We start from the raw sequence: 26,911 nt of genomic DNA on the forward strand, positions 1-26,911 counted from the left end.
AACCAAGATCAGGCGATCTTTTTTGAAAGAAGCATCTTCAGTGTTTTTAGACAAACATTAACTGCGGGCATCAGTTTTAATTAAACTAGTGACTGCAATATGCTGCTTAAACAACTGTTCATACTTGTAAAAGCACTAAGTTTCCTTCTCTTCCTCAGCGACTCATAAAACGTGATAAATAATTGCAACTGGTATATACAAATATAAATTTCAGTTAAACTCAAGAGTATGACACACAAAATTCTTTCAGCCATAGTCAGAATGCACATAAATTTATTCTTTGATGTTTCGAGTTAATGGTTAACAGAAGACTGCTTGCTTTACCCCAGAAAGAAAACTTATATGCAAATTTCTGATGGTGTTGTTGCAAGAGCAATTCAGAATGTCTGATGACAGCAAATCTGAGTACATCTAAAGAGTTGTTCCTTCCACATTTCCCAGCTGTACTACTGAGGAGTTGATAGCAGTTTATGTTTAATTTGAAGTAGGAATTCCCAAAGCATATTGCTGGTGGGATGCCAATTAGGTCTGCCTCTATCACTAAAGCTATTCTTACATCAGTGAGTTCTATAAGCCAAAGGAATTTGACAGAAACAGGACAAGACACTGTTGACTGCTGCATGCTGAAGTGCTTAGTATTATACCATGGATTTAGACATCCACATAGCAAAGTTACAGTTTGATGAGCAAATATTGGTAGCTGTACCATCTTATGCTGTCTCCACCTCTAGCTCTTCCTACTGCTATTGTTGCTTGGATCCAAGCAAGCTCATTCTCCTAGTCATGTCAGTACAAGCATTTACCATTTGTGTGGTAAGCCAGACTGGGGAGCTGATTGATCTGAAAAAACAGCATGTTATAGCAAAAACCAAGAATTAAAAAAAGGAAACAAGAAGAAAAAATAATAATCCAGGAAAAAACAAACAAACAAAACCAAAGAAGAATCCAGGAGGGGAAAAAACCCCAAAACAATAAAAGAGAAAAAGAATAAAAGAAAAAGTCCCTCTGCCAGTTTAGTATCTCAGTCAGTTCACTGTGCAGTTGCACAAATGCCTAAGACACTGCACTAAGCAGCTGGAAACATGAATAACGGGGGCAGAGATTGCTTAAGGCAGCTCAGATGGCAGTACTGACAAATGTGCAAACACTGCCTGAATGCACTGACTCTTCTATACCATAAGCAGAGAAGAGTCTGGGCTTCAGAATGGCAAAAGGAAATAGGATTTCTTAACTATCATTTGGGTTATTCTTACGCTGCTACAGCATCTTCACGAGCTGCACTGCAATCTTTGCTCTTGGCCCACAAACTTGCAAACTGAAATTTCATACCAGTATTTCACTCAAATCATAAGAGTGCGTTCATGGTTCAGCATAAGGAAGACAGCTGTTAACATCAGAACTGATCAGAAATAAATCTGATCAGTTGGATCAGAAATAAATTCTCCTGGTTTCCCACATCCAAGCTGAAAAGGAAACGCATCTCAGCAGTTTCTGGGAGAGACCTGGAATGCTAGCTAGTGAGCATTTCTCTCATTGAAATAATTTCTATCATTTCAAATAACATCCACTGGTAAAAGGTAAGGACGTTACAAAGCAAGTGAACAACTTAACATGAATTTTAGGTCCTGTCAAAAAAGGACAGAAGAAATCTTGTAGCCTTTCAACTGAAGCTTTTAAAAACCTTCAGCATAACAATGATTTTATTGGCACAGTAACACAGCACTGATCCCTAACTCAGCACTAAAAAAGGATTATTTCAAAGAGCTGATGTTGTTATATAGTTTGTAGTTTGCTGCCATTCAGTCACTTGGCAATTTTGAATTTATTAGATCTGTTATTTCTGGAATATTTGCTGTGACCACCTTTATACGATACAAACACACAGAAGTATCATTACAATAGCTGTGCTCCCAAGTGCTAGTCTATTTCGTCTTTCAAGGATGAAACTCTTTAAAGTAAAATCTTTATAGAGAAGTTTTTATTTATATTGGAGTATTTTTTTTGTTTTTACTAGCAATTTTGTTTCAATGTTACCTGTTCTCTCCATTTTGATGAAAAGTAACCATTGCCTAGAAAAACATTAAGAGATGAAGTGGTTTACCTGTAACTTCAATAAATGGATATCAAAAGAAAAAAAAAAACCTATTTAAAGCCTAATTAGTAAAAGGAGTTTTCCATCTACTTATTTTTTTTCTTTCATTACAAAATGCAGTTAATTCATCATACAAGCCACATAAAGAACCCCAAAGGGTTATGCCTTCTGCTTTTATAATAGCAGTAGCCATCTATGAGGATCCACAGCAAAAGTGAAGTGAAATATTTTGTCTACTAGCAGCACATTTCAGACCAAAAATTCATACATAATTAAACAAGAAAAGAGAAAGAATGAACAGGAGAAGGCTGTCTGGTTTTCAGACTTCCTGGCTTTATATATTACTCCTCAACTAAAATATCAATAGGAGACACATTAAAGTGCTTTGCTTCCAAGCAAAGTGCATGAGAGCAACCCCAGTGAATATTAATGCTAGTTCTTTGAATACTACCTGGGTAGTCACCACTGCAAGATTCAGGATAAGGAAGAGCTCTCTATTTTTAGTTCACAAATAGGGGCCCTTTGAATGCATAGTACTATATTAACACAACTATATATACACATCATTCCTTTTTAAGCTAACCAATGAAAAGTTTTACCACCTTGGCCCTTTTTATTATCAAGGTGGAAAAACCCTAAACACTATCTAATTTGTTTCTGCATAACAAGATATTAAAAAAAATTAGTAAAATCCAGTTATTAGATAATACGCCTGTGTTGAGAAACAGATAACCGATGACTCCTTTAACTGCAGACGTTAACACTGTTATAATCTACAACCTGATCTTTCTCTGCGGTTATTTTAAAAACTACTGCTCCTCATGCACTAGTGCCCTTCGCATATGGAACAAGGCAACCGCCATTGCTATCTAATGCATTTCCAATGAAACAGAAAAAATGAATCACATACCAAAAAAAAAAAAAAAAAATTTCAAAGCTCACAAAAATCAGACAGAATCAAAGCTTTCAAGCGGAGCCAAATGGTCAAACCAGTAACTGGACTCCAGGTACCTAGTCATGGGAAGATCTTGCCGTAGAAGACAAGATGGGTGGCAATAAAAATGCAACCGTGCAACACATGGCATTAATAACTAGGATTTCAAACCTTGTAGCATCAATAAGCTGCATTTTAACACTGATAAAATTTTCACCATATGCTATGTATGTAACAGTTTAAAATGATCCAGAGTGATTGACTAGATTTTTATTATTTATTTATTTTAAATATTCATTTAGGAATGTACCCAGTCACCACAATAAAACAGACTGATGACAGCCGTTACTTCCTAAACTTTAGGTACATGCCACACAAAGATTTTTACATAACACCACTGAACCCAAATATGACTTGACTAAGAAGAATCTACATGCAAGAGACATTTCAGTTTGATGAAGAAATTACCTGCCTTCCATTATTTATCAATATTTCAAAGCTTCCTATCAGATGAGTAAAGTAAAATACTGAACACAAAAAACATGCCTTCTACAGAGAAAAAAAATAAAAGTTCCTGTAGAATTTGCCAAAACATTTGGTCAGTAAAAGATGAGAGCAATTACACTGTCTGAACAGCCTCAAGTGTTCTAACATCATAGATGCGGACATGACCCCATGCCACAAAGTTCTGCTTGCACAACAACAAAGTCAAGAACTCCCACTGTAACCTCTCAGCCTTTCAAATTCCACTTTTAACAACTCACTGTTAGAAAAAGCAAAGCTATTTCCCTTCCTAGAATAGAAAACAGTTTTTCATTAGATAAAATGATCCTGAAGGGTTGGGGTTTTTTTTGGGGGGGTGGGTTGGTTTTTTTTTTTTTGTAATGAAAGGAACACAAAGCTGTGTTCTGACATTATATTTGCAGTGGTGCCAGAAAGTCACTGAAGCTTGCATATAGCTCCTATCACATTTTACAGTCTAGCAGTCTTTTGAGAACATGAGGATTGGGGCAAGAATTCCCTTTTGCTAAGCAACCTCTTGGGAGTGTCTGCACAACCCAAGTCCCCACTCTGAAAGCTGATACTCTAAAGCTGCAAATGCTTTGTTTTGTTCTCTATTTGCATCATACTGGTTTAATCAACCAAATTTCAGAAGCGCTAATGATGGGCGATCACAGAAAAGCATAATTTCAGGATCAGGTCCAACAGAAACTACTTACCACACTCTGAGGAGCAGCCCTGATGTACTCTGTGCAGGACATGACTGGTTATATGGAAACAACATGCTGATGTGTTCTTTCCATCCATTCCCCAGGTTAGAAAAATTGCTTTGAGTGTTAACAATAATAATTCAATTTCCTTATTCCAGATGGATTTTTATTCTTGGATTTCAGACACAACATGTTGGTATAAAGAGCATTTCTATTCTGACCATTTCCTTCTGAGCCTCTGCTAAGCTTGGGGTTGAAGGAGACCTACCAAACCCAGAGAACTGAGATTCTGACCCTAGAACATTGTGCTTATGACTGCTTCAATTGCAACAGGACACCAGACAGCCTTGTTCAGAAGAGGAACACAGCAATAGGTACATGCATTCGCTTTCTTAAATTTACCACAGAATAAAATTAGTAGCTTCTGACGTGACAGACAAACATCATACACATGATTTTTCCCGTAGGTTTCAGCTTGCTTTTGAGTGCAATAAAAGCACCAAAGCATCAGGAACTAGTTTGCCATCTACCGTAGCCCCATGTGCAGCCAGAAGGATTGCCTGCCTGTTCCTTAATGGTAAAATTCTCCAGACCTATTGGCAGGGCTGTAGGAAGATATACATAGTAGGCTTCTATTCCAGATTCCGCCTTGACAAAGATAAGAGTTAGGCTTCAGAAAAATTCTTACAGCCCTGTTTTATCCAGCAGCAAGTCTCACTTGAGCAAACTGACAATGTTTAGAGCCCTTCCCCCTCATGCTGCTCACTGTGGATGCTGCACTTCCACGTTCCCACAGTGAAAACACACCATAGCCAGCACACATCTGGCACAGCTTACTCCTCTGTGCTCTGAATTTCATTTGCAAGATCAACTCCCTGGCTGAGAACCACTGATGTTAACTGACAGCTCTAAACATTAAAAAAAAAAAAAAAAAAAATTTAAAAAATTGTCAATTCAGGGACTGTGCAGTTTTACTGCTGGCAGAACTGGGATGGGAGGGTTCCTCTCACCCTTTCCTTTCTCTCCTGTTTACTTTCCCGCAGGTACCGTAGGGACTTTTAACACCACCAACTGTGAAAGGCTTTTATGTAACTTATTGTTTAACTTCGAGAACAACAGTCTGGCTGCGAGAGACAGATATGCTCTGTGAGTCCGGAGAGGAAGCAAGAACATGCCATTTAAACAGAGAAGCACAGGAAGCTCCTCCTTTCCAAGCGTGCCTAGGACATTGCCACGGTTTTAAAAACCTTCATACCAGACTGCCCTCTACTGGGATGTTATTCAAATAAACTCCATCCCTGCTCTTCCCAACTCCCCCACCGTCCTAGAATCTGCATCAGAAATACGTATGCTTTTTCTAGACTAATGAAAAGATTCGATAGCCTCTTTTTCAAAACGTATATATTTGACTAACAATAAACAAATTTTTTTTCCTCACAAGCAATCCATTCAAGCAGGAAGTTGGAAATGCATCTATATTTCTATGCCAACACCATTTTCAGCACCACAGATTTTGTTTAAATCAAGCATACTTGGGGCTGGTGTTGAATGTGTAATGAGCGAAAAAAAGACAAACCCTGAAGCTATTTTCTTGCATATTGTCTTGTAAATGTATTAAGCTGACAAAATTTTACACAACCCTCTTTTGTCCTAATCAGTGACCTAGTTTCTTCTCTCCACTGAAAATACATACCACATTGACTCCCTACTGTGCACCCGAGATTACTCTTTTTTTTTTTGAAGTATCATGGCAACATTACTACTTTTGCAGTCTCTGAGGGATCTCCTTGCTTTTCACTCGCAAGCAAGGTATTTCTCTCCCTCAACCCAACGCTTGTGAGATCTGCAAATTCTGCTCTAAACCTGAGCATGGAAGTTCAAGTTCTGCCCCCACTACAGAGAAAGGTTTTGTAGTTGAGACTAGACCACTCACACCATAATCCAACTGTCTTCACTGGAGCTTGTGTAAAACATAAGAGAACCCAAATGTCTCTACCTATTTGGCCAAGCAAGGCCCTGTAAATTAAAAAAATTTCTTTATTAATGACGGGAATGCATGAAAGTAGACTTCCATAAAACATTGAGCTGTGCAAAGCTGTATTTTAAAATCTGTGGCAGTGTATTAGCACTAAGTAAGACTATTCAGGACAGCGCCAATAAGCCATAAAATTTGATTATTTATTAAATATATTTTAATTTTTCCCTCATTACTTTGTGGTCTTCCACTTTATCAAACACATATTTCAAAAAAAATTGACTAGAAAACTTGTCTGAATGGCCTGAAAGATGATTTTTGACCTATTGCACAAGGAAGAAACCACATTTTGCAATTGCATTGTTTTATTTTGGCTTTTTAATTGCAGAATTTGTATTTTTCCCCAACGATTAAAAACCATTTTTCATTAGTGTCAGGATGACAGAGCCACATTTTACAGCTGGAGCTCACAGCACAACCCCAGAATATCAGCTGCTTTAAAGTACTTTCACTTGGTAAGTAATCATGAGCTTATCTAAGGTGGATCTCTGCTTTACCACTCCTCCTTAAAATAGCACTTCTTAAATATCAACATTTCTGGAAGTTTATGCCTCCTAGAGGTCAAGAAAAAAAGTCATAAGCAGCCATATAAATTTATTAAACAAGAACCCACAGTAGTGGGGTGTTTCTCTATTCACCCCCTTCCCTGTTTTCCTGATACTTATGGGGCTGTTTCAATTCCAGTGGCTTCAGAGCTGGCAGCTGCGCTACATTCTATTGCCTTCCTATTCTACAGCAAGAGTTACTACTACCATTCCCCTCTTCACACCCCAAAGACCTTTTGATCATTTGATAGAAGAGTTATATATTCTCATCAATAACAAAAATTACCTGAGACATTTGGCATCAGAAAAAAAAAAAAAAAAAAAAGATATTTTTTACATTTAAGGCTGCCTCAAGCTTTACTTTCACAATAGAAGAGCCAGGAGATGCAGGATGGCTGCTTCTCTGCACCCTAGCCAGGCAAACTCTTTGGTGCTCACTACAAGCATCATACTATGAATAACCTTCCATGGTCCCCCTCATATTCGGTTCTGTATTTCTGATCTTGAAATGCTCCAGCCCTGTTTCTTCAATTTAGATAAGAAAAGGCTCTGTTAGTGTGCTATTATCTCAAAGAAGGTTTTGCTACCTATAAAACAAGCGTATCTCTACGCCTAATACAGAAGATAATATTAAATCCCCTGGAAATGGTATCTGAGATTGCAAACTTTCACTAGCCTAAAAACTGTATAGTCCGATGAATCAGAATGCAACAGCCTTCCCTCACGAAAAATGAATTTGTCTTCACAACAACATGTGTAGTTTAGCTCATGACACTGCAAAGCAATAATAATAATAATATGCATCACTCGTGAATCAGTGGATACATCACTGTAAGACATCTGTCACCAACAGAAAGCCCATTTATTTACGGAACTAGGGAAAAATAAGGATAACGATTCCATTTTATTGCCAGTTAAACTCAACAGAACTGACTCGTTTTTGAGCTGTAAAAAAAGAGACTCTGTATAGAAACAAGAGGTACTGACTAAACACAGCAGATTGGAGAGTACAAAGAACTACAACAGGTTTTTATCCACTGGAAAAACATCACTTCCCTGATAAACAGAGCGACCACCACTACAGTCCAACAGCACTTACAACAGTGCACTCAATCAAGCATTGTTAAATCTAACATGAAGAATAAAACACACATTAATTACAAAACTTAGGGTCTTTTGAACCATTCATGTAAGGAAGAACAGACCATGGTTACCTATCATTTTGGTTCACTGGGACTTTGCACAATATAGTAGTAGTCGTTCAACAAAATAAGCTTAAGAAAGCAATTCTGGCAGTCACTTGTTCCATCTCCAATACCACAGTCCACACCATACTTGTTCTAATAAAGCTTGTTGTAGGGAAACTTAAGTCTCCAACTGTGCACACAGTATTAACAGATTTTAACCTGCATGTCTCCACTCTTCATGTAAGTAGAATAGACGTATTTTATGTTTGAGAAAGAAATCACAAAAATAAATATGAACAAAATATATACATGGCAGGGAATATCCAGACATGCTGATTATTGGAATAAGGTTTTTGCACAGAAGTGAAGGCTGGGGCTCAACACTGACTAAGAAGAAACAAGAACAATGACGCATTGTCTATCAAATGATCCTTCTCTGTCCTGGAATGCGTATCAGGCAGAATGCCCTCAGTGAAGAAAAATGACATGCAATTGTGTCATTACAGTCTTAAGGATTGATTTAAAGCAAACGAAACAGCCTGATTTTCAGCGTTTCTTAATCAATGACTCCTAGTTCAATGGTCAACTCTGCAACACTACTAAAAAGCGTTCTTTTAACGATATACCTACTATCAGTTGTAAGAATCTGAAAAACTGAACATAATGATGACAAGCTTCAGGGTGTTTACTGTACCTCAGCTCCACCCATCCATTTTGGTTCATCGGGAAATTCAGCACACAAGATATCTTCTGACTGGTCAGTTCCTAACACGTGATAATGCAGCTTTTGGTGCAGATTAGTGGAGGTCTCAGTACCTAGTGAAATGCGGATATTTAAAGTAATTAGTTCTCAAAGAAATCCAACAATAACCAAATAAAACCTGCAGAAACTTCTATACCCCTTTGCATATAAAAGAGAAGAGTAATTCAGCAGAGCAAATTAGGATGGTCTGAGTATACAACCATTCCCCTCCAAACACACACCCCCTGCCAAAACAAAATAAAACTTCAAACCACACTGCAAACCTGTTCAGTTACCCTTTCCTTTTATTGCTGATAATACATTCTTCAAATGTGAAAACTTATCATTCCAAGCTTTGCTTTCTAGAAATACTAAGCAAGCAGAGAAAAACAACAAACCCTGCCACCCTCTAATGATGTTTTACTCCTCCTTCACCCTGGGCAACTAAGGGGAGATTTATTGCTAATTATCATTCCTAGAAACCTTCATACTTTCATTTGCTGAAAAATAAAAAAAGAAGTATTTTAAAGCATCACATGAGGTGCTACTTAATTTTTATTTTTTAAAAAATTTTGCTCTTTCAACATTTTCCAACACTTCAGCTTCTGACCTACAAACATGTTTAAAGGTAAAAAACACAAGGTGTGTATCTAACTTGCAAGTCTGGCAAAATGACAGACTGCAAAAGTCACTACAGAAGCAAAATTCAGGCTCCAAGGTTTAACAAAGAGCATAGCCACAGAATAAACTTCTCAGTAGCACTGCCTTATACTGAGAGCTGCTAAATTCCTTCCCTATTGATGCTCCTCAGCAATTTATTCCACTTTGTGTGCTGCTCCTTGCGTTTTGCTAGCATAAACATTTTGTGTTGCTGTGCTGTGAACCACAGATGAATTAATCTGGTTGAATAACAAAAACCACATGCCCCAGATTGCTATTCATCAGGTCAACCTCCCAAGCCAGTTCACCTCTGCCCACACAAATGCAAAACGGGAAGAGATCTAAGTAAGCTGTCATCAGACATCAAATTTCAGCCAATAACACCCCGTATGAAAGCTGAGTAAATCATCACAGAGAAAAAGAAAAGGAGCAGCAAACTTTTAAGGGAAAGACAGGGACAGGCAGACAAGAGGATACTCGCACTGAATATAGGCTGTGGTCATACAAGACATAATCTGGTATCCAATTGTATAAACTAGAATAGCTAGTTATTTCAGTATAAACTAGTAGAGCTAATTATTTGTTGCACCAATTTACTTAAAGGTCATTTCGCTTCCACAAGGCACACAATTAGTACAGTCATACTTACCATCACTTTTCCCATCCTGTTTTGGATAGCAATTATAGAACATGCCTTTTCCATCATGGGTCCATGCCATGCAACTGAATTTAACTCTCTCCAGCGTATCTGGAAGATCCTCAGGACCTTCTACTTTCATAAACTTGATAGTAACCCAATCAGAGCCACTAGAACTCAGGCCATATGCAAAGTATTCACCATCTTCACTGAATGCATAACCTAGGAAATTGGAACCAAACAAGATGAAGTAAGAACCAGCACAAGGAATCAATATTTTCCAAAAAGTGTTTGTTATTTTGCCACACAGCTTTTTATTATCTACTACACACTAGCCAAATCCCAACAAAACAGAGGTGAAATTGGGAAAGCAGTTAGAAGAACTGTGTTCACTGAACACTGAGAGAAGAGGGTTTATTTTCTAAAAGACAGTGCAAGCAACTACATGTGCTATCATTTGGGATTCACAGCACTTTTCCAGTCTCTGTGGACGTCTCAAGTAGTTCACAGATGTGAGTTTAGGCATGTATACTCAGGAAGTATGTTCAGTAACATCGCTTATGCCCAGCATCTGAATTATGATTTGAGTAATAATTCTTCTACTTCCCCGAGTTTGGGGGGAAGAGGTGGAGACTGACAATGCACACAGGTAGAGAACTTAAAAGTGAGATTTTAAGAGAGAAATAGTACCAAAGAAGTCAACAGAAATTGAGATGCAAGCAATGCATCCTGAAATAAAGCAAGTACCACTTCAATATTGGAGTCACTGAAACTAGACCCTGCAAAGCCATGAAAACTGAAGTAACTAGGCAAATTTGCCACTATCACACAAATGGATTAGTCGCTAGTATTCTCAGCTAAGACCTCGGGTATTTATGTCACTTTATCCAAACTGTGAGGAAAACATGATTCTGGAAAAAATTCAGAAGAGCCTCCATCACAGTTGATAAGATCAGTTTCACTTTTGCAAATCAATTCAAGGAATAGACTGGATTATCATAGGCCTGAAAGTAAGTACAGAAAAAAAAAAAAATACAAAAAAGTTGCATTTCATAGAAATAGCAGGTTTGAGATGCACCTCTATGCCACCCTAACATGCTCTCCCCTATAAGAACACGAGTGGCCATTCTGATTCAGAACAAGATTACACCTATCTGTCCTCAGAAGTAACCATAACAAGATGCCTACACGAATAAGAACAAGCACATGTAGTAGTTCCCTCAAGTACTCCCTACAACATCTGACCATTTTTAGCCTAGGAGCCTTCTTTTCCATGAAGTAGTTCGTTAATAATCGTCAATGCTTCCCTCCTCCTTGATCTTGTCCAGCTTGCCTTTAAACAGTAAGTGTTTTTTGCACCACCAACATCCATTGATAAGGGGTTCTACAGACCTACTTCTTGAGGCATGAACCATCACCTTCTTTGGTTTGCTTTGGACTTGGCTCCCACTGCCTTCATTTGATATCCCCCCATTCTTGCAATAGAAAAAAATGATGACTAAGCAGCCCCTACTACTACTGCATGTGGGGCTGCATGCCACAAATGATTCTGTAGACCTCTATTATACCTCTGCTAAATTGTCCCTTTTCCAAGCCGATTGATCCAGGCACACTCAGTTGTTTCTGACCTCTGCGTCATACCCTTCATTGTTGCCACTGCCCTCCTCTGAACTGTACTTCAGAGCCCCTTTTCAGCTGAGGGGACTGGAACTATATTTAGTATTCATTGCTACTGTATAAACCCCTGGGTTGCTAATGTAATCCTGTTTTTTGTTTAGTTCTCTATTTTCTCCTTAATCATTTCAGGTATTTGATGTGCTTTTTTGGCTGCTACCAAGAACCAGGCTGACATTTTCACGGAACTACCTATCACAGCCTAAGAATTGTTCCCAAGTGGTCATGGTCAGCTCAGAGACCATTCCATCTGTTCCTCTACAAATGAGGTTAGGAGTGCTTGTCCCCTCTGCATCACTTAAATTATCTGCACAGAGACTTTCACCTGTTAATTTAATGCTCACTCACTATCACTAAGGTCTTCCTGCAGCTCGTCAGTTACCCTTCAGCCTTTACGTAGAATGCCTTTGTATCATCACCAAACTCTGCTACCTCACTGCTCACTCCTTTTTCTAATATACTGAACATACTGAACAGTGCAAGTCCTAGCACAGTCCCACACAGAACTCTATTGGTGATTTCCATTTTGACAGCCAGTTATTCCTGTCCCTGCCTTTAAATCAATTATTTATTAACATCAGGTGTTTTCCCTCTTGTTCCATGGCTGTTGTTTTCCTAAGTGCATTTAGAAAGAGACTTTGTCAAGCTTTTTAGAAACGCAAAGAGATTATATGAACCAAATTGCTTTTATCCACAGTTTAAGGCAGGACTTCTCACTAAAAAAAAGCCATATTGATTCTTGTCAACTAGGTCACACTTAAAGAAGCATTCATTAATTCTGTCCTCTGCTTTTATTAACTGGCCTTGAACAGACTTAAAGCACTTTCAGGTCCAAGAGTCTTGCCTCTACAATAAGCTGATAGAGAGTGGGAAAATGGACGCTAACACGTGTCAAAGCCCTAGTGAACACAAGTAACTTTGTGATTCTCATAAAAGCTAACAATACATTCTTCACAGTCTCTAACTTGCTGGCTTGTGTTAAAGATGCAAAATACAATTTTGAGAGAATTTGTATGTATCTTTGCTATGGACAGCCTCAAGATCTGCTCATATTTCAGCAGAAACCTGTTACAGAGTTGTGAAAAAAGACACTGAGAAACCAAACCAAGTTAATTGTGAATACAATGTAGATTTAGAAGTGTTCTTCTGAAACACTATACAGATCCACGTATGGCTATTGTGACTACTTTGATTAAAAGAAGCCACTGTAGCCATACTTTTACAGGTGAAGAGTTGAAAACCACTTCTAGCTTCTGCTGAAGACCAGACTTATTCAGCAGTAACTGCTGTCTCACTAACCTCGTAAAGCCACAGTGCCATCATCAGAAAGCTTATTTGGATCAAGAAAAACTTTGGCATCGGCATCCAAGGAATCTTGTACATATAAAACTCGCTGGTTCTGCAGTCCTGTATTGTAGAAGTGAAAATACCTAAAAAAACACAAGAGGGAAAAATAAGTAGGAAGAACTCAGATTTTCAGTTAGACAAGCAAGAAGAACTTGTACAGGATTGTCATGAAGTGAATAAAAGACAGATAAATACATAAGGGAAACACAAGCTTGACATTAGAGCAAGGAATCATGGCTTCCTCTGTGGCCATTAGGGATTTAACCATCCTCTGTAGGTGTCTTTCTCTCCCCCTTACTACAGAGGAAGCCCAGATATCAATTTCTAGGCCTCTAAAAACCAGAGGAATCTCATCCCAATGTCATATAGATTTTATAGAAGACACTGTAGAATGCATCCAAAACATCTTTTAAACATAAAAGCTGCATTTGCCACAGTGCATTTCAAACAAAGCTAAGTATACTACTAACTCTACGTAACTGTCAATGTTAAACAGCTCTGGCAACCTTAGCATTTCTCTGTTACAAGTATTGGCACAGGTTCCCATCCTTTATGCTCTAAACTTCGTAATTCATAAAGCTGCTTTCAATCTGTATCAGGCGGTTAACAGATTTTCAAATGAAACAGAACTCAAATGGTTTCATCTGTATTTCCCAATGTCCCTAAAACTATGTGTTTTGAAAACATTATAGGAACATAGAATTACAGAATTCTCATTAGCAAGGGATACTCTTAACATCATAAGACACTACAGAGTTCAAATAAATTAGGAACTGTGTTCTACACAATTCATAATCCTTCATAGGACTTCTAAGTTTTATTACACAAACCCGTGACTTAACAAATCAAATAGCAGCTTCACCTGGGGAAAGAGGGGAATTTATGAGGTAATGTTCAAACCTAAACACAAGTTCACATATTCCCTAAGAATTCCCAATATTGGATACGAGCACGAGAACCTGGTAAACCCAGAATGGGGAACTATACTCACAGAGGCCTAGCTAACAATCTGAAGTAGCAGTATGTTCAAATATTAACAAAAATGTTCCATGAGTGACAAAATCAAAAGATTCAAAGAGAAGAAAAAGTTATGTAATTTTCCATTTGACCACACATTTTCTAGCCAATTTCACCTCTGCAATGCTGGGCAATAAGCTGGGAAGCAAAGGTCAAACAATGCGATGGATGCAGCACCTCCCTGGGCACTCTTCCTTTCTGCAGATTCTACAGAACAGCTCTTCAGACACTGTCCTTTAGCAGCTACTCTTTGGCAGAAAACTGGAGTAATTAAACTCAAGAATTTCTAAGTGTTATGGGAAGTTTAGATAGAATAATTCCTCCCTCCACCCCTTACTAAGTGTTACTTTAGTTGGTAGAGCCTTCTTGATCTCCTCAAACACCATAATGTTTTTCTGGTATGATTTTTAAACCACTGTGATTTAAGTTCAACACATGCCAAGAAATAGAGTAACACTCAGAAAAGCTGAAGAGACATCTATAAAAAAAAAATCAGTGTCACAAGTTAAAGCACATTAAGCTCCTGGCTTAAATATCCTTCCTGGAGAACAGTCAGCTGCATCAAATTAAGACTTTTTATCTTTGGTGGAGACTATGAGTGCCACGAGCACTTCTGCAACATCAATCCTTATCAGCATTGAAGATAACCACACCCAGGCAAGTTTGCACAGGGAGAATGGGTCAGAGAATCCACAGCAGTCACTGACAAAGCCTGCTCCAGAACCAGATTCAGCACAGCTACGTCTGCATGAACATCACATACAAACTAATAAGCCTGAATCGCTCAACAACACTTACTTCCCCAAATGCAGCACCATCCTACACAGTTCCACTGCTTCTGGGCTTAAACTTCGCACCTCTATACATTGATGTGCTGTGCATCAGTGACAATTTAAATCAACATCAGCTTGGGGCTCACTCCCCACAATATACTTTTGTAAAAACCCACATAGTACAGACTTTCCCCCCCTTAGTAACAACTATGCACACCCTCCTCACAGCACAGGACAGGTAGCTAAAGAGTAGCAGATGCCCCTCAATATCTTAGGGCAGAAATCTTCTGTTCTTTCCTATAGATGACAGTGAAAAACATACCTGGCATATCTGGGTGCCCACTCCATAAGGATCAAACAAATTGAAAATACTGAAAAAGACAATTTGTGTTTCCCATGATTAAGAATGGCTGGTTGTTTGCACTCTCTTTTTCAACTGCTCAAATAATCTTTAGATGTTACTAAGTTAACCAGCAGTTTCATCCCTTTACTCCCTCTCTCTAGGAGATGGCTACAGTTTCTGAAAGAGGTCACATAAAACTGAGTAGCACCTGCAGTCTCCAGACATTGGGTAAGCTGCAGAACCACCATCTCTTTACCTAGCTAAAGAATTAAAACAATCTAGGCATTGGCATACATCAGGATTTCTTTATTTCTTAGAAGACAAATCTTTTTGCATCAGTTGCCCTAAGTCCACCAAATGATATTTCCCCCATCCCGTGCAGACACAGGAGCTGTTTTTCACCAGTGAATTCCCACTGCTTTTCACTGGCTATGACTAAACAAAAATCCCACCAGCTGCTCAAAGTATGACCAACATAACAGCAATATTTTAGTAAATATTTAGAACGACATATACATGACAGACTTGTGCTATTTTCAGGATGAGGTGCCTTTAGCTATATAGACTGTGACCAACCCTGAAAGGAACTCCCCAAAGTTTTACTTTTACAACAGTTATTCTACAAAAGTTGTCTGAGTTTTGATAAACTCACAATTCTTCCTATAAAAAAAAAAAAAAAAAGACAACAAAAGAACAAGAAGATAATGTGACTGGGAACTGGAGACAGTCAAGCATCTTGTGCTCTGCATCATGTAACCATATACAGTAACATCAGCTTACTCTTCCTGCTTCCCAACTATACAGGAATAAATACAAATATCACTTATAATTTGTTTTCCTAACTAGTAGTTGCTTTTTACTTGCTTCACATTCATCACCACCTACAAAGACATTCCACACATACCTTTTTCCTTTCTTGAAGTGGCAACTGTACTTTGGATAATCGTAGAGTTCAGTCATTCGTTCTTTGAACAGTCCTCTGACAGGACACTGCTCGAGAAAGGGTACTGTAAGCTTGTTCTGAGCCTCCACAAATGCCTGAAAGAAAACAATACCCCCCAAAAAAGTCATGAACTCAAGCAGGAATGCGTATTTCCTACAGGACGCACTATTTTCTGAAGCAATGCATCACAGACATATTTCCCCCCATATAGGTTGTGTAGTATCACACCTGAATAGTCTTACATACTTATTTGCATTATGCCACAATTCTGTAGTAAGACTGATGTATCTTGAATAAAGTCTGTCCAGGGCATTGGGATAACCAGTGGTTTGGCCAAAGACAAGCAAGATTCCTGCCATTCCCCTTTAAAAAAAAACCCAAAACCCAATAACCAAGCCTCATGCTTTTAAAAACCTCTCCTTATATTTGCCTAAATGGCATAGAAAAGCTAACTTACAGTACATACCTAGGAATTACCATCTTCCTTTACTTCACCATAAATACATGATACCCCAATACTCTATGATAAATAGAATAGGAAATGGATAAAGAACAGAGTCCCTTTTGCCCACAGACAGCACGATTATTTCAGGTGCTGTGAAGGGCTGGAAGATGATGCAAAACATCACGTGCACCATCTGTTGATCCTATTAACATAACACATAGGATTAGTCCCAGACAGTATTTGTTGGAAAGCCCAAAGAACTGTCCACAGATCAGTTCTTAGTTACAAAGGGAAAAAATACCTAATCCTTGAGAAGAGAACTTTGAGGAGTCTGGTTTCTTTAAAACACTCCACCTCCTAGTCACAAACACTTAAGAACAGTGGCCAAAACCATTCCCACTCCAGCTGTTTGTCAGCGGCTGCCACTCCCATGACATGCATAGAAAATACAGTGCTCTGTTGGTGTTTCACCATCCCTATTTATAGCATGGTATATTAACATAAAATTAATACCTAAGTGTCTCAAGGTGAACAACAGCTGCTAAGAAGAAGACATGCAGGCTTTTCTTTCTCTAACAAGGAGCAGGAAGGACAGGACACTGTGTGTGTGACTGTAACTCACAGCCAGCTGTTGCAGTGATAACTGCAGCATCACTCTCAGACCCCAGTCTCTGCCTCCAACTTGAAACCCTGCCCACTCATCTCTTGCTTACCCAGGTCTCTTTTCCCAGTTGCTTTGAAAGGGGCTATTGTTTCTACCTGTCCTGAATCTGTCACACAGCAAGCAGATCAACACGTGATAACATCCGAGCTACACTTCACGGCAGGGCATGATCCACAGGAAAGGCAGGGCTACAATCCATTATTTCACAACTTTCAGAAAAGCCAGCTGCTGTACAAACAGAACACCTGGCACACGTTTACCAACTGCTATCAATATTGACTCATTTATTAATTCTTCAGGTGAAAAAGAGGAAATAATAGAACATAAAACTCTTTCAGTAGCATTTTACAGATATTTCATGTGGTGAGAAGTGAGCATGTGGGGCAAGTAGGGAGACACTCTCCCTCCCATTTGTGTCACTGCCACAGCAGCGCATAGCCAAGAGCTGCATTACATGCTAAACTGTGTTTTCAGAGACTTCTTGGGCCAAAAAGTAAAGGAGAAAGCACATTATGGTCAGTCTCCACTTGAGGGATATTTGTTCGTGCCTAACAAACCATCCAGAAACTGATAAGCTTTAAACCTGTGAGTGCAAAATCAGTAACGCCCTAAGAGCACTTGGCTAAGTGCTGAAACATACTAGTTTAAGAACACATGGGCTGGTTACACACAAGTCACCACTCAAGGATGACACAAGAAAGCAAGCACTACAGCACTGAAAAGGAACAGCTACAGAAGGCTAACAACGATGACTTCTGGATCTTTACTCAAAATTAGACTCTATGTATCAGAAAGGATACATAGTCAGGAAACCATCACCTGAAAAAAAAAGGAGAGAGGTGAATGCATTGCCAAGGGAAGGCCGATTTTTGCTTCTGTTTCCCCTTTGACGATCATACTGGCACAGAAAGCTTCAACACCCAGCACAGCACATCCCAATGGTAAGTCAAAATGGCATGAAGCCTCCACATCGTACCACTACAGCCATTCTCCTCATCAGATGATGAAAGAACTTAATCAAATCTACCCAAGAATTATGTATATCTGAATTTATTTTTTCCAAATGGAAATACAGGAATTTTAAAGACTACCTACACAAAAATCTAGACAGCGCACGCTACACAAATAAACTAACTACTCAAAGCCCTGTGACATTTTCAGAGAAAAGAGGTCTTATAAAAACATGCATAAAACCATCCATTGTACTGGAGGAGCAAAAGCACGTTTCAGTTGCATTTACTGGACAGAAACTGGCACATATCTTTGTTTCAGCTACCAACAACAGGACCAAAATGGTAACATTGCTGCAAGGGAACTGAACTGTGCATTATTCACTTTTAACTGCACAGTCACATCTTACCACATCTGCTTTCATTACTGGTATCCAAAGAGGAGACACAAACTTTTCTGTTGCACAAGAGCATGCTTACATACTAATTATTGCACTCACAACTGAAACACTAGTAATTTTGCTTTTACAGCAACTTAATAAATTTTTCCCATTTCCACTTAGTATGCACCAAAGATTCCAAGACTATTTGTAAAAGGGCATGCCATTGCTATCCGAAAAAGCAGGTAGGAATTACAGGCTTTTGAAAGAGTTCCGCTGAGGAGAACCCAGTTCAGTTTGGAAACTCTCTGTTCTTACACTTTTGAGCACGAGGTTACATTCATCTTCAAAAAGCAATACATAATTGAAATATTGCTCTAGGTAAAGTACAGGAACAGATGTCAGCAGAAACTCTCACAGTAAACAACCCCCATCCACCACGCTGAGCTGAACAGATGCCACCCAGGCTACAGGACTAACAGTAACTCTGTAGATCTTCATGAGCCTATAGAGAAAGACTCTTATTTTACCTGTAGAAATCTGCACATGACAATCTATCATAAGACTTGAACCAGGACAGAATTTGCTAGCAGAAGAACGGATAGAATATGGGTCCAAGTAAGACATATGCTCGTGGGTATCTCAGAAAATAAGGCAATTTGAAAAGCAAAAGAATTTCTCAAGTGTTGTACTAAGAGTAGAGATGTTCTACTCAAGGCTGAAGTGTTTGGCCATCACTTGAGCAGGCCAATTGCTATTTTAAAAAGAAGTATAACTAAATTCCACCTAACACACCCATTCCACAAAATTTTTTAACCATGCTTTGTTACAACATAGCAGCTTTCTACATGCCACTAAGCTATTCTCTCAAGATAATGATTTTCACTCACAGCATACTTTCCAAGTAAAAGTCCTAGGATATAAATTGTTTCAATGTTACCAGTCTTTACTATTAATTTGTAAAATACTTACAGTTTGCTTAATGGTTACCCCCTAAATCTTCATATATATCTTCTCAGTATTCTCAGGTATTTCAGTGCAACTCGTATGAAAGGGTATATACCTTTTTTTTTTTTTTTTAAGTATTACAAAATAAATTGAAGCAGACTTCTGGTGCCTTGTCTCTTGACATCTACCTTAGTATTTAGCAAAGCAAGATTCAAAGTGCAATTGGAAATTTATCAAAACATGCGAGTGAAACACTGGTCTATTATAACTACAAATCCATTTGACTCCAGTTTTGAGGGTTTCAGTTCTAGCCTTAATCCAAACATACACCTATTCATAATACCTCAACTGAACTGTGAATGCTACATGAACCCTGCTCTTTCATGCCTTGTCCATCCCTCACTCTGAAACCAGTTACACATTACTGCCTACGCTGTGAGTTAAGGTACTGACATACTTAGTAGCAAAAGACTTTGCTGCAGTCTAAAAAAGAGCTCATCTCCCACAAAGTGAAAAAAACAAACCAAGAAGTTGAAAAGTCCAACCAAGCCAAACCCAAGATCTCAGTAAAAGTGTGGTTTTGCAGTTCCGGTCCATGTCATCACCGGACATGTTTCACTGGTGTAGCACATTTCAGTTATGCCAGGGATGCTTCCTCAGTCTGTCTTAAAGGTCAATGGCCAAGCAGTAGCAGAGCCACCTTCTGCACTCCCTCTCTCCACAGTGAGGTAGGAACTTCCCCATCTGACCAGGGGCTCAGTTTTTATTTACATACTTGGAGAAGGGAGTTTTGTTTGCTTATAGTTGTGCATTACCAAGCAACACGCAGGGAAAAAGCGATATAGTAAAGCACATAGATCATGAACATGTAAGCACATACTTCTTGAACAGCAGCTTTTCCCACATGAGACTGAGCATGTGGCTTGATGATTGGCTTAATCATCTCTAAGACTGCCTATCTGACAGGAAACAGTCCTGCTCAGCTACCTGCAGATTTCACTACCCTCCTTTTTACAGCAGATACATACACTGCATACAGAATAAGATCATCTTGGTCACACGGCTGAAAAATTTCTAGACCTATTTGACTATCACCTAATTAAAACTAGGCTGTGGGCTGCTAGAAAAGGAAAGATCCCATTCTTGAACCATCTTAGATCCAACTATCATGTGGCCTTGGGGTGACCTAGATTAAGCATGTGTGCCAATATAAAACGAATCCAAAGGCTTCTCTCCCAGAACATCACCTTGTGATGACTACACCCATGCAAAGGGAGGGACAGAAGCATTCAGGTCAGTGCAAGAAGGGGAGGGAGGGCAGAGGGAAACCACAGAACCACCTGACTTAACAGAAACTTGCAAACTACTGTGGATCAGGTACAGTACCATCTGCACTCTACTATCACTGCAAAAATACCCAATTAAGTCAATTAAAAAAAAAATAATCCCACCCTTCTACATTCATTTGTTTGTAAGCTGCTATCAGAACCCACAAGATCACTTGGACTAGCCACAGGAAAAACAAGTACAATTCTTTATACTCATAGCTGTTGTGGGTAATTTTTTCAGTCCCAGTCCTGCTAATTCTACAGTGGACATCAGGTGAAACTAGCATGAAAACTCCAGAGTTAAAACCAATCACATTTGCCTGTACTTCTTTATCCATGCTTCAAGAAATAGTAAACTTGATGTTTCACTGACTCATGTAAACATAAAAACAGTGAGGCCTACCCATTTATTTTCTGTGGCCACACCAATGTTTGACATGACTATTTCTGCTATGTCTAGAAAGGTAGAATTCCAACATATCTGTGTATCTATTCAACAGCACACACCAAATTATTTTGACTGTTTCCATGTGAGAAAAGATTCCTAACTTAATAAATGAATGATGTTCAGTCTTCGCTCTTGGCATAAACCAGAATCTTCACTGTTACACCTACTCAAACCAAGCAAGCATGTTGTAAACAAGAACCAAAGAGGGGCTCTTTCACTACAGATGAGCATGGATGTCCAAAGAATTCTAGTTCTGTACTTAGTAAGTAGAAAATTAAAGATAGTCTATTGTTGGAGGTGTACACAGGATATTTTAACTTTTCTGCAAACAAATGGAGGTTTGGGATATTAAGGAGTACATAAAGAGCGAGCGACTTGGAGGAAGCGACTTGGGAAGGACACAAGTCTCAAGACTAGTGACTTGAAGACTTGAAAAGTCTACAAAGCACACTCCAAGTTCTCTCTGAACCCTGCGCAGTCATTCAATTGCCTCTATACCAGCGTCTGGTTACTCTTTGATCTAGTAGGTGCAGAATGGCTATTCTGCAGGAGTCCTGCAAACTATCTCAAGAACTTCGAGATAAAAATAATAAGAAAAGCTAGCAAGAAAGAGTGGCCATTAGCAACCTTTGCTGTGGAACACAAAAGTGAGTGATAAAGCAGACAAAAGGAGTTTAACACTTCAAGACTATTTTTTTCTGGCCTCTTCTACTAAAGAGGTAAAACAGCAAAATACTTTGATTCCCTTTGTTCAGTAACTCCTGGAACTTTGGAAAAGATGACACACTCATACAGCTACACACATAGGAACTCTCTCCACTCTTTGCATCGTATTACTACTGCACTGCAAGATTCTGCCAAGGCATGTGTTTTTTACAAGTGTAGGCAAGTTAAGATTTAACAGTATTTTCATTCCACCAATGTAACATCTTGTGTCTGGGCTGCTGCATTTTTATGAGGATTTTCTAATCCTCCATTCCTTATTTTGCCTACAATCTCTGGAGAATGAGATTCACCCTCCTTCAACTGTTCCCACACAACCTATTCACAGTATGTGGCAAGAGCATTGAACACAGGGACACAAAGTCAGGTGTTGGCATTTTCTCAATCCCAACACTTCTGAAGGATCCCTAAAACCACTTTAATAGGTATTTGTAAGGCCTCTATAAAAGAAAGCCATGACCATACCTCCCCACTCATATATGCCTCTGAATTTGGCACAAAACTATCCTATGTGTACTGTTTCTTACAGATGACAGAATCAAAAAAATCAAAACACTCCCAACTTGCTAAATACCTGATTTTCAGCGTTAACATCCATGGCAGAGTTTTTCACTAAAACCTGATCCCAAATGAACCTTTTAAATCCACAAGTACCTTTATATACGCTGATAGATTTGTAAGCGGAGAATGGGATCCTAACTGTACACATTTTATTTTCCTCTTGACAATTACAGTAAGTTCTATTCGACCATCCTCTAGCTCATCAACATGTATGACATAAGCACATACATGAGAGAACCTAGAAAGAATCTCACTAATGGAAAGCCACCCTGCAGGACATTTTTAAATGGAGATCCTGCCCTCCATCATCTTTCTGACACAATCACGCATACTAGATAGATGCCAGTGTTCTAGATCTGGAACTACAGTTATCACAAAGTTATTATTTACTAGCCATTATAGAGGAAACCCCCTCCACACTGCCACCTACCACTTTCTGGTCATCACCCCTGCACCTCCCTATGCCATAAGTACCAGAGGAACTGGCTCACAGTTATACTTTATTATTTTTCAGGATTCTCTCCGAGCGAAAGATCAGTTCAAGCAGAACAGTCTAACTATACCACACAGCAGGCTGAAAACACTGCAACATCCGCAAGCTGTAATAAGAGTAACTAAGAAAGCCTAACTTCAGGAGGAAATTGGGTTTGTGTTTTTTAAAAAAGGGGTGTCCCCCCCTCCAAAAAGTTGCATTCACTCACTTTGTCACTGTATAAAGAAAGCAAGCCAAAGGAGTCTCCTTTCTACCCCTCTTTATTTTATTATGTCAATTTTAGATGTACTTAGGGCAGCAGAAAAAGTGCTCCAAAGTCCGAGTGGTTCTCTTCAGCGTGACACCACCACCTTGAGCATTCGAATTCTCTAAGAAAAATGGGTGCAAGATAAACGAGGCCTTAGTTTTCCAAATTCTGTCATCTAGGTTACACCAAGTGTTCCAGTCTTTCCCCCATTAACACAAAGATACAAAATAATGGCATTGCTGTTGGCACCATAAGATATCACGTCAACTACGCCTACATTCACTATGTAAGTTTTTAAAAAGTATCGGCAGGTACTTCAAAAACAGAGCATCCATGCACCCAGTCTACGAAAGAGAACCATGTCAAAACAGCCATTCCTGTACAAAGAAAGGTTACCTTCGTCTGTTCGCTGTCGGGATCTTCAAGCCAACAGTATGGGTCACTGATTTTACACCCATGGTAATCCAACACCTGAATTTAAAAAAGACAATACTTTAAAAGAAGAAAAAAAGATATGCACACAAGCAAACTCTATTCATCAAGGAATGATAGTCATCAAGATGAAGGGTATTTGGAACTTCACAAAAGCATACAGTGGTAAAAAGCAAAGGAAGAGGAAAGCAGCACCTTGCTCCCAGGTGAGTTGCTAATATTACCACTCTTTGGTGAGGGAACCAAGGCAGCAGAGGTGTCCTCAGAAAAAAAACCAAAGCACCAGAGAAATGCAGAACATGAACATAAATTCCTTCTACAAGATAGATTAGTAAAAGTAATAATAAAGCCCCCAACAAAACAAAACCCAATCACCCCCAAATAACCCCAACCTCTTCCAAGTCCAGGTGGTCCTGTCAAATCACAAACCCAATTACTGGATGCACCCCAAATATAGTTTCTGGCTACAAAACCGGTTTAACCCTCCCTACTATTGCTGCTCACAAACATGTGTGTACAGTACATATATAAATTTAAAAAAAAACAACACACAAAAGACTAACCCACGTGGCTGAATTTATCCGCTTCCTTCCTCCAGTACACAAATAACCTGCTGTTAGGAGTTGCATAGTTCAGCTTTTCACTCAACTATGAAAGCAAATAAAAAAAAAACACCTTTCCCAGCGTTGGCTCATGTCTGCAAACGTTTTGGTTTAAAAGTGATGTTTAGTTCTGTAAATAATTCCTGGGCTGGCGCCTAAAGCGCAGTCCTTTGGGGAAGGAGAAGAAAAACCGAACCCGTTTTAGCCAAATTTACACAGCGATCCTTGCCTATCAATTTACGGTTGGAAGGAGAGGATCTTACAGATGTGCCACCACGTAAAAATACGACTGCTTGTTCCCCTGCCCGCTGCCCCAGCCCCGGCGGAGGCCTGGATTTCCCGCAGACACGCAGCGGTACCGGCAGCTCCGGGGTTTGCGCCCCCGACCCGGCACGGCGGCGACAACCCGCTCTTCCCCCGGCCGCCCCCCGCCTCAGCCAGCCGGCAGCAGCCCCGGGACTTGCCCACAGGCACGACGGCCACAAACCCGGCTTCTAACAAGCCCCCAGCCGCCGCCGCGGCCCACGGACGTTAACAACCCGAGACCCTTTAATCGGAGCACGTTTAACGGCCGGAGCCGAACAAAGCCCTGAAAGCAGAGAAAGCAATAACGCCCCCCCACCCCGCGCCGAGGCGGCCGCCCGCAGCACCGAGGGGGCTGGCGAGAGGGGCTGCCCCCGCGGCGGGGCCCGGCGGCCGCCACAAACCGGCGGGCCGCCCCGGCGAGGGCCGTACTCACGGCCGTCTCGTCGCGGTACACCTCGGGGTACTGGAAGGCCTGCATGGCGGGCGGCGGCGGAGAGCAGCGGGAAGAGGAGAAGGAGGAGGAGGAGGATAAAGAGAGGCGCGGAGGCGGCCGCGGGGCTGGGGCTGGGGCTGGGGCTGGGGTCGGGGCCGTAGCAGCAGCAGCAGCCGGCAGCAGGCGTGCAGCGCGGCCCAGGCGGAGCGGCGCCGCCATAAGACCCGCCCCCAGCCAAGAGCGGGCCGGCGGCGGCGGGCCGAGCCCCACAGCGCCCCCTGCAGGGAGCCGCCGGCACAGGCGCCGGCTGGCCGAGTCGGGTGGGGGGGACCAGGCGGCTACGCTCGCCCCTCCGGGCGCACCATGCTCCGGCGGAGGGGTTGTTTTTCTCTCATCACCTGGCCAAGGGGTTTCATCCTCTTTATAGTAAACGTTAAAAGAAAAAAAAAATCGTGGGTTTTATTCTTTTTTTTTTTTTCCCTCGGCTCCCCTGCCTGGACACAGGATGTGGGGAGAGGCTCGGGCCCGAGCTCCCCTCAGCCCTGACTGGAAAACAGCAGCTGTTGCGGGGGTCGGGGCTGGCGGTGTCTCGAGGCTGGGCCTACCCAAACCTTTAGTGCGATATACATCAAACCTGCTTCTCCACAATCTGCCAGATACTCCCCTTCACCCGAAAAGTGAAGGCCACGTTGGCCAACGAGGCCCGGTGAGGACGGCCATTCCAGCGTGCTGGCCTGGCTGGCTGGCGCTCCTCTTGCTCATCATCGGCCTCAGGGGCTCCGGTCCCGCACCGCCCATGCGGCCAGGCTGGGTGAAAGCACACCCACCAAAGGTGTTTCAGGTGGGTGACCTCGGGCTCATCAGCCAGGTGTTTATTTTACAACAGGGTTGCCTGGGTCAGAAAACTTTACAACCATTTTTCCTTCCAGGTAGTGACCCAGTGGGCCCCTATATCATGCAAGTGCTGGCAACACGCAGAGGATGGGTTGCCCTTTGGCTAGCAACGTGGCTGAACTGTTTTTCTTCCAAACAGTTGTCGCTTCAGCGCTGCCGCTAGCAGCCCTCACCAAGCCATCCTGTCAGCCTGAGGGGGACATCACCACAGCTTATCTGAGGTAAACCAGTGTGCACGTCTGGTGTGTGGCACCAGCTGGAGACAAGGAGGTTTGCATGTGGCAGTGTTTTAAGGTTCGATCAGCCCAAAGAGCGTTCACAGTTGCTAATAAAGTAACCACCTGGAATGACAATGATCTAAAACATTTCAGAAATGGCATAAAACATTTATAGTTACCAGTTCAGAAATATGCCTTGATTGCTTATGCTTAATGAAGAGTTGCCATCTCTAATTGGGCATCCTGTGGGGAGGCTGAGGGTTGTGTGCGTATGAGGAAATAAGCCAACCCCATAATGATCACTGTTACTAACTGACGTAACTGCATTCATCAGCTTCATTTACATCCTAAACAACACCTATGAAGCTTCTTCTCTCTTGTCCTTTCTCTTTGGGTCATTTTTCCTTCTTACCTTGTTTCTCTATTAATCTCCCTTTGCAAGGCTGGAGCACAGCTGCCGACTACACTTTTTGTTACAGGACTTGAGAACTTGCGACCAGCAAAGTGGTTAAAGGCAATGCCTTGACATGTCCAATGCTGATAAAAGCTTGCTAATTGTCTGAGCAACTTGCTCAGGTAAATACTGGCAGGCAAAGGCTGCCATGTTTCTGTCTAGAGCTTCCCAGACAGAAGTACATATATACATGAATTGGTATCATATGGAGAATTAGCTCAATACCTCTGTAAAGCATTCGGCTT

General features: G+C 40.6%; 1 protein-coding gene across 1 annotated transcript in view; it reads right to left on the reverse strand.

Moving 5' to 3' along the window:
* PREP (prolyl endopeptidase) overlaps positions 1–25,330 on the reverse strand; it is an 89,706-nt gene extending 64,376 nt beyond the window's left edge. The window contains exons 1-6 of the mRNA XM_074150427.1: positions 25,101–25,330; positions 23,724–23,798; positions 16,102–16,235; positions 13,017–13,147; positions 10,056–10,265; positions 8,699–8,820 (exon numbers count right to left, since the gene is read on the reverse strand). Coding sequence (XP_074006528.1) covers positions 8,699–8,820; positions 10,056–10,265; positions 13,017–13,147; positions 16,102–16,235; positions 23,724–23,798; positions 25,101–25,319 — 891 coding nt within the window. The 5' untranslated portion in view covers positions 25,320–25,330. The remainder of the gene's footprint in view (positions 1–8,698; positions 8,821–10,055; positions 10,266–13,016; positions 13,148–16,101; positions 16,236–23,723; positions 23,799–25,100) is intronic.
* Between the last annotated feature and the right edge of the window lie 1,581 nt (positions 25,331–26,911).

Source organism: Numenius arquata, chromosome 7 (genome assembly GCF_964106895.1).
Source record: "Numenius arquata chromosome 7, bNumArq3.hap1.1, whole genome shotgun sequence".
In the NCBI taxonomy this organism is placed as follows: domain Eukaryota; kingdom Metazoa; phylum Chordata; class Aves; order Charadriiformes; family Scolopacidae; genus Numenius; species Numenius arquata.